At 56.4% G+C, this 14,901-nt stretch overlaps 1 protein-coding gene across 1 annotated transcript in view; it reads left to right on the plus strand.

Annotated features, from left to right (window-relative positions):
• Window positions 1-12,547, plus strand: part of LOC139241900 (twinfilin-2-like) — a 33,668-nt gene extending 21,121 nt beyond the window's left edge. Inside the window, exons 6-9 of the mRNA XM_070870129.1 lie at window positions 4,077-4,202; window positions 6,201-6,351; window positions 10,578-10,699; window positions 12,124-12,547. Coding sequence (XP_070726230.1) covers window positions 4,077-4,202; window positions 6,201-6,351; window positions 10,578-10,699; window positions 12,124-12,291 — 567 coding nt within the window. The 3' untranslated portion in view covers window positions 12,292-12,547. The remainder of the gene's footprint in view (window positions 1-4,076; window positions 4,203-6,200; window positions 6,352-10,577; window positions 10,700-12,123) is intronic.
• Window positions 12,548-14,901: the final 2,354 nt, after the last annotated feature.

Consider the following 14,901-nt stretch of genomic DNA (forward strand, 5'->3'; position numbering starts at 1 on the left):
ATCCCCGGAATCAACTGAGTGAACCTTCTCTGAACTGTCTCCAAAGCAAGTATATCCTTTCCTAAATACGGAGACCAGAACTGCACGCAGTACTCCAGGTGTGGCCTCACCAATACCCTGTATAACTGGAGCAAGACTTCCCTGCTTTTATACTCCATCCCCTTTGCAATAAAGGCCAAGATCCCATTGGCCTTCCTGATCACTTGCTGTACCTGCATACTAACCTTTTGTGTTTCATGCACAAGTAACCCCCAGGTCCCGCTGTACTGCGGCACTTTGCAATCTTTCTCCATTTAAATAATAACTTGCTCTTTGATTTTTTTTTTTCTGCCCAAGTGCATGACCTCACACTTTCCCACATTAAACTCCATCTGATAAATTTTTGCCCACTCGCTGAGCCTGTCTGTGTCCTTTTGCAGATTTTATGTGTCCTCCTCACATATTGCTTTTCCTCCCATCTTTGTATCCTTCTGAGCAGGAGTCGGCCATTCGGCCCCTCGAGCCTGCTCCGCCATTCAATAAGGTCATTGGCTGATCTACTGCCTCAACTCCCCATATCCCTCGATTCCTTTAATATCCAAAAATGATGTAATTCTCCTCCCTCGACCTTTGAATGATAGAAATTTGCCGCACGGAAGGAGGCCATTTGGGCCCATCCCATCCCACCTTCCGGTCGGCCCTGGTTGGTGCGTTATTTGAGGTTTTTCAACGCCCGTGTTGGGCTATTTCAAGCTGGGTCTGTCGGTAAACGTCCCCCATTGTTTTATAGTCCGACAGGAACGGCAGTGACGTGTGTTGTCTGTGCTGCTTCTATGGGTCACGGCAGGACTCCCTGTGCAGCTCGGTAGGTGGTCCAGCCGAGGGGGACTGCAGAACCTCTCCTGTGCATGCCTGTGTGTGTGTGTGTGTGCTGTGAAACATGTGTGTTTGTGTGCTGTGAAACGATGTGTGTTTATGTGCTGTGAAACGGCATGTGTGTGTGTGTGTGTGTGTGCTGTGAAACGATTGTGTGTTTGTGTGCTGTGAAACGTGTGTGTGTGTGTGTGTGTGTGTGTGTGTTTGTGTGCTGATAAACGGGTCAATTTCGGTTGGCAAACGTTAACTAGTGGGGTGCCGCAGGGATCAGTGCTGGGGCCTCAGCTATTTACATTCTCTATTTAATGACTTGCATGAAGGGACCGAGTGTAATGTAGCCAGGTTTGTTGATGATGCAAAGATGGGTGGGAAAACAAGTTGTGAGGAGGGACACACACAATCTGCAAAAGGGATATAGACAGACTAACTGAGTGAGTGGGCAAAAATCTGGCAGATGGAGTATAATGTGGGAAAATGTGAGGTTATCCACTTTGGTAGGAAAAATACTATTATTTAAATGAGGAAAAGGGGGGGTTTATATAGAGAATAACGGATACCCGGGAGTGAGTTACAGGCTGGAATCTAATCGAGGGGTTCGAGGGGATTTATATATAGAATAACAGATACCCGGGGCTGAGTTACAGGCTGGAATCTAATCGAGGGGTTCGGGAGTTTACATATAGAATAACAGATACCCGGAAGTGAGTTACAGGCTGGAATCTAATCGAGGGGTTCGGGGGGGGTTATATATAGAATAACAGATACCCGGGAGTGAGTTACAGGCTGGAATCTAATCGAGTGGTTCGGGGGGTTTATATACAGAATAACAGATACCCGGGAGTGAGTTACAGGCTGGAATCTAATCGAGGGGTTCGGGGGGGGTTATATATAGAATAACAGATACCCGGGAGTGAGTTACAGGCTGGAATCTAATCGAGTGGTTCGGGGGGTTTATATACAGAATAACAGATACCCGGGAGTGAGTTACAGGCTGGAATCTAATCGAGGGGTTCGGGGGGTTTATATACAGAATAACAGATACCCGGGAGTGAGTTACAGGCTGGAATCTAATCGAGTGGTTCGGGGGGTTTATATACAGAATAACAGATACCCGGGAGTGAGTTACAGGCTGGAATCTAATCGAGGGGTTCGGGGGGTTTATATACAGAATAACAGATACCCGGGAGTGAGTTACAGGCTGGAATCTAATCGAGGGGTTCGGGGGGTTTATATATAGAATAACAGATACCCGGGAGTGAGTTACAGGCTGGAATCTAATCAAGGGGTTCGGGGAGATTGACAGTCTGTTACCGCACAGATGACTCAGATGAAGGGACTGAGTGTAACTCACTCCCGGGTTTGCTGGTGATACAAAGATGGATGGGAGAGTAAGTTGTGAGGAGGACACACAGAATCTGCAAAGGGATATAGACAGACTGAGTGAGTGGGCAAACATTTGGCAGATGGAGTATAATGTGGGAAAAGTGTGAGGTTATCCTCTTTGGTAGGAAAAATTAAAAAACAAATTACTATTTAAATGGGGAGAGATCTCAAAGTGCCACAGTACAGCGGGACCTGGGGGTACTTGTGCATGAAACACAAAAGGATAGTATGCAGGTACAGCAAGTGATCAGGAAGGGCCAATGGTATCTTGGCCTTTATTGCAAAGGGGATGGAGTATAAAAGCAGGGAAGTCTTGCTCCAGTTATACAGGGTATTGGTGAGGCCACACCTGGAGTACTGCGTGCAGTTCTGGTCGCCGTATTTACGAAAGGATATACTTGCTTTGGAGGCAGTTCAGAGAAGGTTCACTCGGTTGATTCCGGAGATGAGGGGGTTGACTTATGAGGAAAGGTTGAGGAGGTTGGGCCCTGTACCCATTGGAGTTTAGAAGAATGAGAGGTGATCTTATCGAGACGTATCAGATTCTGAGGGGGGCTGGACAGGGTGGATGCAGAGAGGATGTTTCCCCCTCGTGGGGGAATCTAGAACTAGGGGGCACATAGTCTCAGAATAAGGGGCCGCCCATTTAGGACAGAGATGAGGAGGAATTTCTTCTGGTGAATCTGTGGAATTCTCTGCCCCAGAGAGCTGTGGGGGGCTGGGTCAGTGAATATATTTAAGGTGGAGATAGACAGATTTTTGAGCGATAAGGGAGTGAAGGGGCGGGCGGGGAAGTGGAGCTGAGCCCAAGATCGGATCAGCCGCGATCGTATTGAATGGCGGAGCGGGTTCGAGGGGCCGAATGGCCGACTCCTGCTCCTGTTTCTGATGATCTTCTGTGTGTGTCTCCTGTCTGGATCACGCATTTCCCATGTTCTCCCTTTCATTCCTGACTCTCAACAAGTGTATTTATATAGCGCCTTTAACGCAGTAAAACGTCCCAAGGTGCTTCACAGGAGTGTTATGAGACAAAACGCACAAATTTAACCCCGAGCCACAGAAGGAGATATTAGGGACAGGCGACCAAAAGCTGGGTCACAGAGGTGGGTTTTAAGGAGCGTCTTAAAGGAGGAGAGAGAGGCGGAGAGGTTTAGGGAGGGAGTTCCAGAGCTTCGGGCCCAGGCAGCAGAAGGCACGGCCACCGATGGTGGAGCGATTATAATCAGGGATGGTCAGGAGGGCAGAATTAGAGGAGTGCAGAGATCTCGGAGGGGGTTGTGGGGGGGGAGTGCCGCACTGTCGGAGGGGCAGTACTGAGGGAGCGCCGCACTGTCGGAGGGGCGGTACTGAGGGAGTGCCGCACTGTCGGAGGGGCAGTACTGAGGGAGCGCCGCACTGTCGGAGGGGCAGTACTGAGGGAGCGCCGCACTGTCGGAGGGGCGGTACTGAGGGAGCCCCGCACTGTCGGAGGGGCGGTACTGAGGGAGTGCCGCACTGTCGGAGGGGCGGTACTGAGGGAGCGCCGCACTGTCGGAGGGGCGGTACTGAGGGAGTGCCGCACTGTCGGAGGGGCGGTACTGAGGGAGCGCCGCATTGTCGGAGGGGCAGTACTGAGGGAGTGCCGCACTGTCGGAGGGGCGGTACTGAGGGAGTGCCGCACTGTCGGAGGGGCGGTACTGAGGGAGCGCTGCACTGTCGGAGAGGCTGCCTTTCTGATGAAGCAAGCCATCAGCGACTCCGTGGGATTGGCTGAGAAGGAGAGGTGTTGTGTTGTGTTGTGTGTGTGTGCGAGCTTGTTCTGTGTTTGTTCACGGAAAGGTCTATTTGAATTCTCCCAGATAAACACGGAGGTGAACATCGACACCAAGCAGCCGACGCTCCAGGGTATCGCGTTCCCGATCGACGAGGAGGCCCTGCAGGCCCTGAGGCAACTCCAGCAGAAGAAGGTCAACTACGTGCAACTGGTAGGTGGGCCCCCCTCGCTCCCCACCCCCCCCTCACCCCCTCACCCCCTCGCTCCCCACTCCCCCTCGCTCCCCTCACCCCCCTCGCTCCCCACCCCCCTCGCTCCCCACCCCCCCCTCACCCCCTCACCCCCTCGCTCCCCACCCCCCCTCGCTCCCCACTCCCCCTCGCTCCCCTCACCCCCCTCGCTCCCCACCCCCCTCGCTCCCCACCCCCCCTCACCCCCTCACCCCCCTCGCTCCCCACTCCCCCTCGCTCCCCTCACCCCCCTCGCTCCCCTCACCCCCCTCGCTCCTCTTCCCCCTCCCCGCTCCCTCACCCCCCCTCGCTCCCTCTCTCCCCCTCGCCCCTCGCTCCCTCTCTTTCCCCCCCTCGCTCCCTCTCTTTCCCCCCTCGCTCCCTCTCTTTCCCCCCCTCGCTCCCTCTCTTTCCCCCCCTCGCTCCCTCTCTTTCCCCCCCTCGCTCCCTCTCTTTCCGCCCCTCGCTCCCTCTCTTTCCCCCCCTCGCTCCCTCTCTCCCCCTCGCTCCCTCGCTCCCTCTCTCTCCCTCGCTCCCTCTCTCCCCCTCGCCCCTCGCTCCCTCTCTCCTCTCCCCCTCGCTCCTCTCCCCCTCCCTCGCTCCCTCTCTCCCCCTTGCCACTCGCACCATCCCCCCCCCCCTCACCCCTCGCTCCCCTCCCCCCCCCGCCCCTTCTCACCCCTCGCTCCCTCTCCCTCCTCCCCCTCCCACCGCCAAAACGTTGGTACAAGATGCTCGGGTGATGGCGTTGCTTGTAGCCGATGACCTTTCACCTCCGGCGCCTGCTTTGAAATTGGCCAAGGGTTTGTGAGCCGGCACGCCCGCTCCATCCAGCGGCTGTTATTGGTGGTTGGGATCGGTAGTTACTGTGCTGGTAATCCAGGGGGGCCTGGACTAATTATCCGGGGGGGTGAGCTCAAACCCTCCCACGGCAGACGGGGAATTTACATCACACGGGATACACGGCCCAGAAACAGGCCCTTCGGCCCAACCAGTCCGAGCCTCCTCCCGTCTTTTCCCATCTAACCCTCTATCCCCTTATTCCCCATATGCTTGTCCAGCTCCCCGTTAAATGCATCGATACTATTGGCCTCGACCCCTCCCTGTGGCAGCGAGTTCCACATTCTCACCCCTCTCTGGGTAAAGAGGTTTCTCCTGAATTCCCCATTGGGTTTCTTGGTGACTAATCTCATATTTAAGTGTCAGCTGTGGCTCAGTGGGTAGCAACTCACCTTCGAGTCAGAAGGTTGTGGGTTCAAGTCCCACTCCAGGAACTTCAGCACAAAAATCTAGGCTGACACTCCCAGTGCAGTACTGAGGGAGTGCCGCACTGCCGGAGGGGCGGTACTGAGGGAGCCCCGCACTGTCGGAGGGGCGGTACTGAGGGAGCGCCGCACTGTCGGAGGGGCGGTACTGAGGGAGCCCCGCACTGTCGGAGGGGCGGTACTGAGGGAGCCCCGCACTGTCGGAGGGGCGGTACTGAGGGAGCGCCGCAATGTCGGAGGGGCAGTACTGAGGGAGCCCCGCACTGTCGGAGGGGCTGTATTTCGGGATGAGACATGTAAAAGATCCCGGGGCCACTATTGGAAGAAGAGCAGGGGGAGTTCTCCCCGGTGTCCTGGGGCCCAATATTTATCCCTCGACCAACATCACTAAAACAGACGATCCGGGTCATTATCACATCGCTGTGTGTGGGAGCTTGCTGTGCGCAGGTTGGCGTTTCCCACAATACAACAGTGAGCGCACTCCAAAGAAAAAAGTGCTTCGTTGGCCGTGGGGCGCTTTGGGACGTCACAAGGGGATGACAGGCGCTATATAAATGCAAGTCTTTTGTATTTGTTCATGTCTGGCGCCCAGATTACGATTCCCTGCGTCCCAAATTGGCTCCCCCCGCGAAAGATGCTCAGAGAAAGGGAGACTGACATTTTGACCTTCGGACATTCTAACGCTATATTCTCTCTCTCCCTCTCCCGACGCAGAAACTGGATACGGATGAGGAGAGGATCAGTCTGGTGCATGTGCAGCCGACGGAGATCGGTGATCTGCCCGAGCGCGTGCCGCCTGATTTCCCCCGCTGGCACTTTTTTACCTACAAGCACGTGCACGAGGGAGCACACTTGGAATCGCTGGGTGAGTGTGTTAATGCAGGTCCCTTACAGCCGCTCTGTTTATTATCCATTCGTTCCTGGGGATGCGGGCGTCGCTGGCCAGGCCCAGCATTTGTCGCCCGTCCCTCGAGAAGGTGGTGGTGAGCCCCCTTCTTGAACCGCTGCAGTCCCGTGTGGTGAAGGTGCTCCCACAGTGCTGCTGTTAGGGAGGGAGTTCCAGGATTGGGACCCAGCGACGATGGAGGAACGGCCGAGATATTCCCAAGTCGAGGGATGGTGTGTGTGTGACTGGGAGGGGAACGTGGAGGGGGTGGTGTTCCCATGGACCTGCTGCCCTTGACCTTCCAGGCGGGTAGAGGTCGCGGGTTTGGGAGGTGCTGCCCAAGAAGCCTTGGCGAGTTGCCGCGGTGCATCGAGTCTCAGAAGGTGACATAGAAACATCGAAAATAGGTGCAGGAGTAGGCCATTCGGCCCTTCGAGCCTGCACCGCCATTCAATATGATCATGGCTGATCATTCCCCTCAGTACCCCATTCCTGCTTTCTCTCCATACCCCTTGATCCCTTTAGCCGTAAGGGCCACATCTAACTCCCTTTTGAATATATCTAACGAACTGGCCCCAACAACTTTCTGTGGTAGAGAATTCCACAGGTTCACAATTCTCTGGGTGAAGAAGTTTCTCCTCATCTCGGTCCTAAATGGCTTACCCCTTATCCTTAGACTGTGAGCCCTGGTTCTGGACTTCCCCAACATCGGGAACATCCTTCCCGCATCTAACCTGTCCAATCCCGTCAGAATTTTATATGTTTCTATGAGATCCCCTCTCATCCTTCTAAATTCCAGTGAATATAAGCCTAGTCGATCCAGTCTCTCCTCATATGTCAGTCCTGCCATCCCGGGAATCAGTCTGGTGAACCTTCGCTGCACTCCCTCAATAGCAAGAACGTCCTTCCTCAGATTAGGAGACCAAAACTGAACACAATATTCCAGGTGTGGCCTCACCAAGGCCCTGTACAACTGCAGTAAGACCTCCCTGCTCCTATACTCAAATCCTCTCGCTATGAAGGCCAACATGCCATTTGCCTTCTTCACCGCCTGTTAGCCTGCAGGTACAGCAAGCAGTAAGGAAGGCAAATGGTATATTGGCCTTTACTGCAAGGGGGTTGGAGTATAAGAGTAAGGGAGTCTTACTCCAGTTATATAGGGCCCTGGTGAGACCACACCTGGAGTATTGTGCACAGTTCTGGTCTCCTTACCTAAGGAAGGATACACTTGCCATTGAGGGAGTGCAGCGAAGGTTCACCAGACTGATTCCTGGGATGGGGGGATTGTCCTATGAGGAGAGATTGAGCAGACTGGGCCGATATTCTCTGGAGTTTAGAAGAATGAGGGGATCTCATTGAAACATACAAAATTGTGAGGGGGCTTGACAGGATAGATGCAGGAGGGTGTTTCCCCCGGGGCTGGGGAGTCTAGAACCAGGGGTCACACAGTCTCAGGATAAGGGGTCGGCCATTTAGGACGGAGATGAGGAGGAATTTCTTCACTCAGAGGGTGGTGAATCTTTGGAATTCTCTGCCCCAGAGGGCTGTGGAGGCTCAGTCATTGAGTATATTCAAGGCTGAGATTGATGGATTTTTCAACTTGAGGGAAATCGAGGGATCGGGCGGGAAAGTGGAGTTGAGGTCGATGATCAGCCGTGATCTGATTAAATGGTAGAGCGGGCTCGAGGGGCTGAACGGCCTCCTCCTGTCCCTAATGTAACAGGCTCGAGGGGCTGAACGGCCTCCTCCTGTCCCTAATGTAACAGGCTCGAGGGGCTGAACGGCCTCCTCCTGTCCCTAATGTAACAGGCTCGAGGGGCTGAATGGCCTCCTCCTGTTCCTAATGTAACAGGCTCGAGGGGCTGAACGGTCTCCATCTGTCCCTAATGTAACAGACTCGAGGGGCTGAACGGCCTCCTCCTGTTCCTAATGTAACAGACTCGAGGGGCTGAACGGCCTCCTCCTGTTCCTAATGTAACAGGCTCGAGGGGCTGAACGGCCTCCTCCTGTCCCTAATGTAACAGGCTCGAGGGGCTGAACGGCCTCCTCCTGTTCCTAATGTAACAGACTCGAGGGGCTGAACGGCCTCCTCCTGTCCCTAATGTAACAGACTCGAGGGGCTGAACGGCCTCCTCCTGTCCCTAATGTAACAGGCTCGAGGGGCTGAACGGCCTCCTCCTGTCCCTAATGTAACAGGCTCGAGGGGCTGAGCGGCCTCCTCCTGTCCCTAATGTAACAGGCTCGAGGGGCTGAACGGCCTCCTCCTGTCCCTAATGTAACAGGCTCGAGGGGCTGAGCGGCCTCCTCCTGTCCCTAATGTAACAGGCTCGAGGGGCTGAATGGCCTCCTCCTGTCCCTAATGTAACAGGCTCGAGGGGCTGAATGGCCTCCTCCTGTCCCTAATGTAACAGGCTCGAGGGGCTGAATGGCCTCCTCCTGTGTTTTCCCCGAGGGAGAGGCCGCTGTGATCGGGGCCCTGACTGAAGGCACGGGCTCGCAATCGGGGCACGGTGCTGTAACGGTCATGCCACTGGACGAGTAATCCCGAGGCCTGTACTGATGATCTGGAGACGTGCGTTCAAATCCCACCGAGGCAGCTGGGGAATATAAATTCCCTGAATGAAATAAATCTGAAATAACAAGCCAGTGTCGGCAACGTTGACCTTAGAACCACCGGATTGTGGTAAAAATCCATCTGCTTCACTCCTGTCTTTTTAGGGACAGAAATCTGCTGCCCTTACCCGGCCTGGCCGCTATGTGACTCCAGACCCACGGCAAGGCGGTTGACTCTTAAACTGCCCTCTGACGTGGCCCAGGTTGTATTCGAGAAGGCAGCTCACCACCGCCTTCCCGAGACGCGATTAGGGACAGTGTTAAATGCCGGCCTTGCCAGCGACACCCACATCCTGTGAATTTTTTTAAAAAATCAGATGGGGAAAATGGTGGGTGAATTTTCCGTCTCCCTGGCCCAGGAATGCTGGATTCCGCACTGCCAGGGATGGAGAACCAGGTACCTTTTTAAACAGGAGCAGGAGTCGGCCATTCGGCCCCTCGAGCCCGCTCCGCCATTCAGTAAGATCGCGGCTGATCCGATCATGGGCTCAGCTCCACTTCCCCGCCCACCCCCCTTCACTCCCTTATCGCTCAAAAATCTGTCTCTCTCCACCTTAAATATATTCAATGACCCAGCCTCCCACAGCTCTCTGGGACAGAGAATTCCACAGATTCACCAGAAGGAATTCCTCCTCCTCTCCGTCCTAAATGGGCGGCCCCTTATTCTGAGATTATGTGCCCCCCTAGTTCTAGATTCCCCCCACGAGGGGGAAACATCCTCTCTGCATCCACCCTGTCCAGCCCCCCTCAGAATCTGATACGTTTCGATAAGATTGCCTCTGTACTGTCAGCTGTGGCTCAGTGGGCAGCATTCGAGTCAGAAGGTTATGGGTTCGAATCCCACTCCAGGGACTTGGGCTCATAAATCGAGGCTGACACTCCCAGTGCAGTGCTGAGGGAGCGCCGCACTGTCAGAGGGACGGTACTGAGGGAGCGCCGCACTGTCGGAGGGACGGTACTGAGGGAGCTCCGCACTGTCGGAGGGGCGGTACTGAGGGAGCGCCGCACTGTCGGAGGGGCGGTACTGAGGGAGCGCCGCACTGTCGGAGGGGCTGTATTTCGGGATGAGACGTTAAACCGAGGCCCCGTCTGCCCTCTCGGGCGGTTGTAAAAGATCCCGGGGCCACTATTGGAAGAAGAGCAGGGGGAGTTCTCCCCGGTGTCCTGGGGCCAATATTTATCCCTCGACCAACATCACTAAAACAGACGATCCGGGTCATCATCACATCGCTGTGTGTGGGAGCTTGCTGTGCGCAAATTGGCGTTTCCCACAATACAACAGTGAGCGCACTTCAAAAAAAGTACTTCATTGGCTGTGAGGCGCTTTGGGACGTCCTGTAGCCGTGAAAGGCGCTATAGAAATGCAAGCCTTCTTCTAAACTCCAATGAGTGCAGGCCCAACCTGCTGAGCCTTTCCTCAGAAGGCAACCCCAGGAATCCACCGAGTGAATCTTGTGAGTTTCACACCAGGCTGTCCCTGAACCCGGCGGGGGAAGTGTGGGGGTGGGGCTGATTACCGCCTGGATCGGTTCGGTTTCGGGCCGGTCGCTTGACGCCATTCTCTCTCTCTCTCTCTCTCTCTCTCTCGGCAGTCTTCATCTACTCAATGCCCGGGAATAGGTGCACCATCAGAGAACGGATGCTATACTCCAGCTGCAAAGGGCCCTTTCTCACCTCGGTGGAGCAACAACTGGGGTTGCAGGTTGCCAGGAAGGTGAGCACATCATGGGCTGCCCAGGTTGTTAGAAGCTTAAAATGTTGTTCCCCCACCCAACCCCTGCACCAATCCCTATCTGTGTCAGCCGTGGCTCAGCGAGCAGCTCTCTCGCCCCTGAGTCACAACGTTGTGGGTTTGAGTCCCACTTCCACGGACTTGAGCGCATGAATCAACGCAGACACCCCCCCGTGCAGTGCTGAGGGAGCGCCGCACTGCGCTGTCGGAGGGGCGGTACTGAGGGAGTACTGCGCTGTCGGAGGGGCGGTACTGAGGGAGCGCCGCACTGCGCTGTCGGAGGGGCGGTACTGAGGGAGTACTGCGCTGTCGGAGGGTCGGTACTGAGGGAGCGCCGCACTGCGCTGTCGGAGGGGCGGTACTGAGGGAGCGCCGCACTGCGCTGTCGGAGGGGCGGTACTGAGGGAGTACTGCGCTGTCGGAGGGTCGGTACTGAGGGAGCGCCGCACTGCGCTGTCGGAGGGGCGGTACTGAGGGAGCGCCGCACTGTCGGAGGGGCAGTACTGAGGGAGCGCCGCACTGTCGGAGGGAGGGTACTGAGGGAGCGCCGCACTGTCGGAGGGGCGGTACTGAGGGAGCACCGCACTGTCGGAGGGAGGGTACTGAGGGAGCGCCGCACTGTCGGAGGGAGGGTACTGAGGGAGCACTGCCTCAGCCGTTGAAGTCTGGAGCCAACGGTCTCTTCGGAGGGACCAGAATGCCTTCCGGTGGTCCATATAAACCGCATCCGCCAACATTCCCCCGTCCACCACTTTGGTTAACGTCATCACCATCACGGGCAGTCCCTCGGGATCGAGGAAGACTTGCTTCCACTCTTAGCACGAGTCCTTGGGTGGCTGAACAGCCCAATACGGGAGCCACAGTCCCTGTCACAGGTGGGACAGACAGTGGTTGAGGGAAGGGGAGGGTGGGACTGGTTTGCCGCACGTTCCTTCCGCTGCCTGCGCTTGCTTTCTGCACGCTCTCGGCGACGAGACTCGAGGTGCTCAGCGCCCCCTCCCGGATGCACTCCCTCCACTCAGGGCGGACTGGTCTTTGGGCCCAGGGACTCCCAGGTGTCGGTGGGGGATGTTGCACTTTATCGGGGAGGGCTTTGAGGGTGGTCCCTTGTAACGTTCCCTCTGCCCACCTTTGGCCCGTTTGCCCGTGAAGGAGTTCCGAGTCGAGCGCTTGGCTTTGGGAGTCTCGTGTCTGGGGGGGACATGCGGACAATGGTTACCGTAACTCCGTGCAGACTGACTGCCGCAGCTGAGAGCTCGATTATTTTCGCTCTGTTATTTTTGTTCCCCTTCTCTCTCTCCTCTCTCTCTCTCTCTCTCTCTCTCTCTCTCTCTCTCTCTCTCTCTCTCTCTCTCTCTCTCTCTCTCTCACTCACTCTCACGTTCCCTCTCTCTTCCTTTCCACAGATTGAGATCGATGACGGGGCGGAACTGACACCCGGGTTCCTGTACGACGAGCTCCACCCAAAGCAGCACACCTACGAACCCGCCTTCCGCAAGCCCCCGGGGCCCAGCAGGACACGAGGCGGAGGCCGACGTATCGTGCGGACAGCGGCGGACGGCAATGAGGGCTAGATAGCGGGGGGGGGGCGGGTGGGACAGCGGTGCAGGAACACCCCGCCCCCCGGATGGAGGGAGCAAGGGTGGCGGGGCCGGGGGGGGGGGAGCTGGAGGAATGGCGAACAGGATTATACTTTTGCGATTTGTTGCCTCGCGGACCCCGATCGGGTGCACCGGATAAACGGGTCGCCCGCTGCCAACGTTTTGCAATTTGTATCCACCTTCTTTTTTTTTTGGGAAACTGAAAAATTAAAAAAAAAAACGAATGAAATTCGGGAGCGCGACGTTTCTTTGTGTGCATGGAAAGGCAGACGTGCATTTAGATAGCGCCCATCGCAACCACCGGTGCTTCAAAGCCGACGGAGTACATTTTTGGAGCGCGCTCACGGTTGCGATGTGGGAAACGCCAATTGTCGCACAGCAAGCTCCCACACACAGCGATGTGATAATGACCCGGAGCGTCTGTTTTAGTGATGTATGTTGAGGGATGAGGCAATACTGAGGGGAGCGCCGCACTGCGCTGTCGGAGGGGCGGTACTGAGGGAGCCCCGCGCTGTCGGAGGGGCGGTACTGAGGGAGCGCCTCACTGTCGGAGGGGCAGTACTGAGGGAGCGCCACACTGCGCTGTCGGAGGGGCAGTACTGAGGGAGCCCCGCACTGTCGGAGGGGCAGTACTGGGGGAGCCCCGCACTGTCGGAGGGGCAGTACTGAGGGAGCCCCGCACTGTCGGAGGGGCAGTACTGAGGGAGCCCCGCACTGTCGGAGGGGCGGTACTGGGGGAGCACCGCACTGTCGGAGGGGCGGTACTGAGGGAGCGCCGCACTGTCGGAGGGGCGGTACTGAGGGAGCCCCGCACTGTTGGAGGGGCGGTACTGAGGGAGCGCCGCACTGTCGGAGGGGCAGTACTGAGGGAGCGCCGCACTGTCGGAGGGGCAGTACTGAGGGAGCCCCGCACTGTCGGAGGGGCAGTACTGAGGGAGCCCCGCACTGTCGGAGGGGCAGTACTGAGGGAGTGCCGCACTGTCGGAGGGGCGGTACTGAGGGAGCCCCGCACTGTCGGAAGGGCGGTACTGAGGGAGCGCCTCACTGTTGGAGGGGCGGTACTGAGGGAGCGCCGCGCTGTCGGAGGGGCAGTACTGAAGGAGCGCCTCACTGTCGGAGGGGCAGTACTGAGGGAGCGCCGCACTGTCGGAGGGGCGGTACTGAGGGAGCCCCGCACTGTCGGAGGGGGCAGTACTGAGGGAGCCCCGCACTGTCGGAGGGGCAGTACTGAGGGAGCCCCGCACTGTCGGAAGGGCGGTACTGAGGGAGCGCCGCACTGTCGGAGGGGCGGTACTGAGGGAGCACCGCACTGTCGGAGGGGCGGTACTGAGGGAGCCCCGCACTGTCGGAGGGGCGGTACTGAGGGAGCCCCGCACTGTCGGAGGGGCTGTATTTCGGGATGAGACATTAAACCGAGACCCCGTCTGCCCTCTCGGGCGGATGTAAAAGATCCCGGGGCCACTATTGGAAGAAGAGCAGGGGGAGTTCTCCCCGGTGTCCTGGGGCCAATATTTATCCCTCGACCAACATCACTAAAACAGACGATCTGGGTCATTATCACATCGCTGTGTGTGGGAGCTTGCTGTGCGACAATTGGCGTTTCCCACAACACAACAGTGACTACACTGCTAAAGTATTTCATTGGCTGTAAAGCGCTTTGGGACGTCCGGTGGCCGTGAAAGGCGCTATAGAAGTTCAATTATTTTATTTACCCATCGCCGCTTGATGTGAACTCTCACCCAGTAAAGCGATTCCCGGCGGGATTTGTAGCCTGCATTCCGCAAATTCCAGCCTCCATCCCGTGATCTGTATCTGGCCCTCACACGTTGCGGTTACATGAAGAGACATGCTGTTTTCATTCAGCCTGCGTCGCTCCCTGTGCTTTTTATATCTTCGTCACAGTGAGCGACGAGATTGCTAGTCGGATGGAACACTTATCATTCAATCAGAATCAATAAACACTCCCAGGGCAGGTACAGGGGGTTAGATACAGAGTAAAGCTCCCTCTACACTGTCCCATCAAACACTCCCAGGGCAGGTACAGCACGGGGTTGGATACAGAGTAAAGCTCCCTCTACACTGTCCCATCAAACACTCCCAGGGCAGGTACAGGGGGTTGGATACAGAGTAAAGCTCCCTCTACACTGTCCCATCAAACACTCCCAGGGCAGGTACAGGGGGTTAGATACAGAGTAAAGCTCCCTCTATACTGTCCCATCAAACACTCCCAGGGCAGGTACAGGGGGTTAGATACAGAGTAAAGCTCCCTGTACACTGTCCCATCAAACACTCACAGGGCAGGTACAGCACGGGGTTAGATACAGAGTAAAGCTCCCTCTACACTGTCCCCATCAAACACTCACAGGGCAGGTACAGCACGGGGTTAGATACAGAGTAAAGCTCCCTCTACACTGTCCCATCAAACACTCCCAGGGCAGGTACAGCACGGGGTTAGATACAGAGTAAAGCTCCCTCTACACTGTCCCATCAAACACTCCCAGGGCAGGTACAGCACGGGGTTAGATACAGAGTAAAGCTCCCTCTACACTGTTCCATCAAACACTCCCAGTACCGCCCCTCCGA

This window comes from Pristiophorus japonicus, unplaced genomic scaffold, assembly GCF_044704955.1.
Source record: "Pristiophorus japonicus isolate sPriJap1 unplaced genomic scaffold, sPriJap1.hap1 HAP1_SCAFFOLD_1155, whole genome shotgun sequence".
Lineage (NCBI taxonomy): Eukaryota > Metazoa > Chordata > Chondrichthyes > Pristiophoridae > Pristiophorus > Pristiophorus japonicus.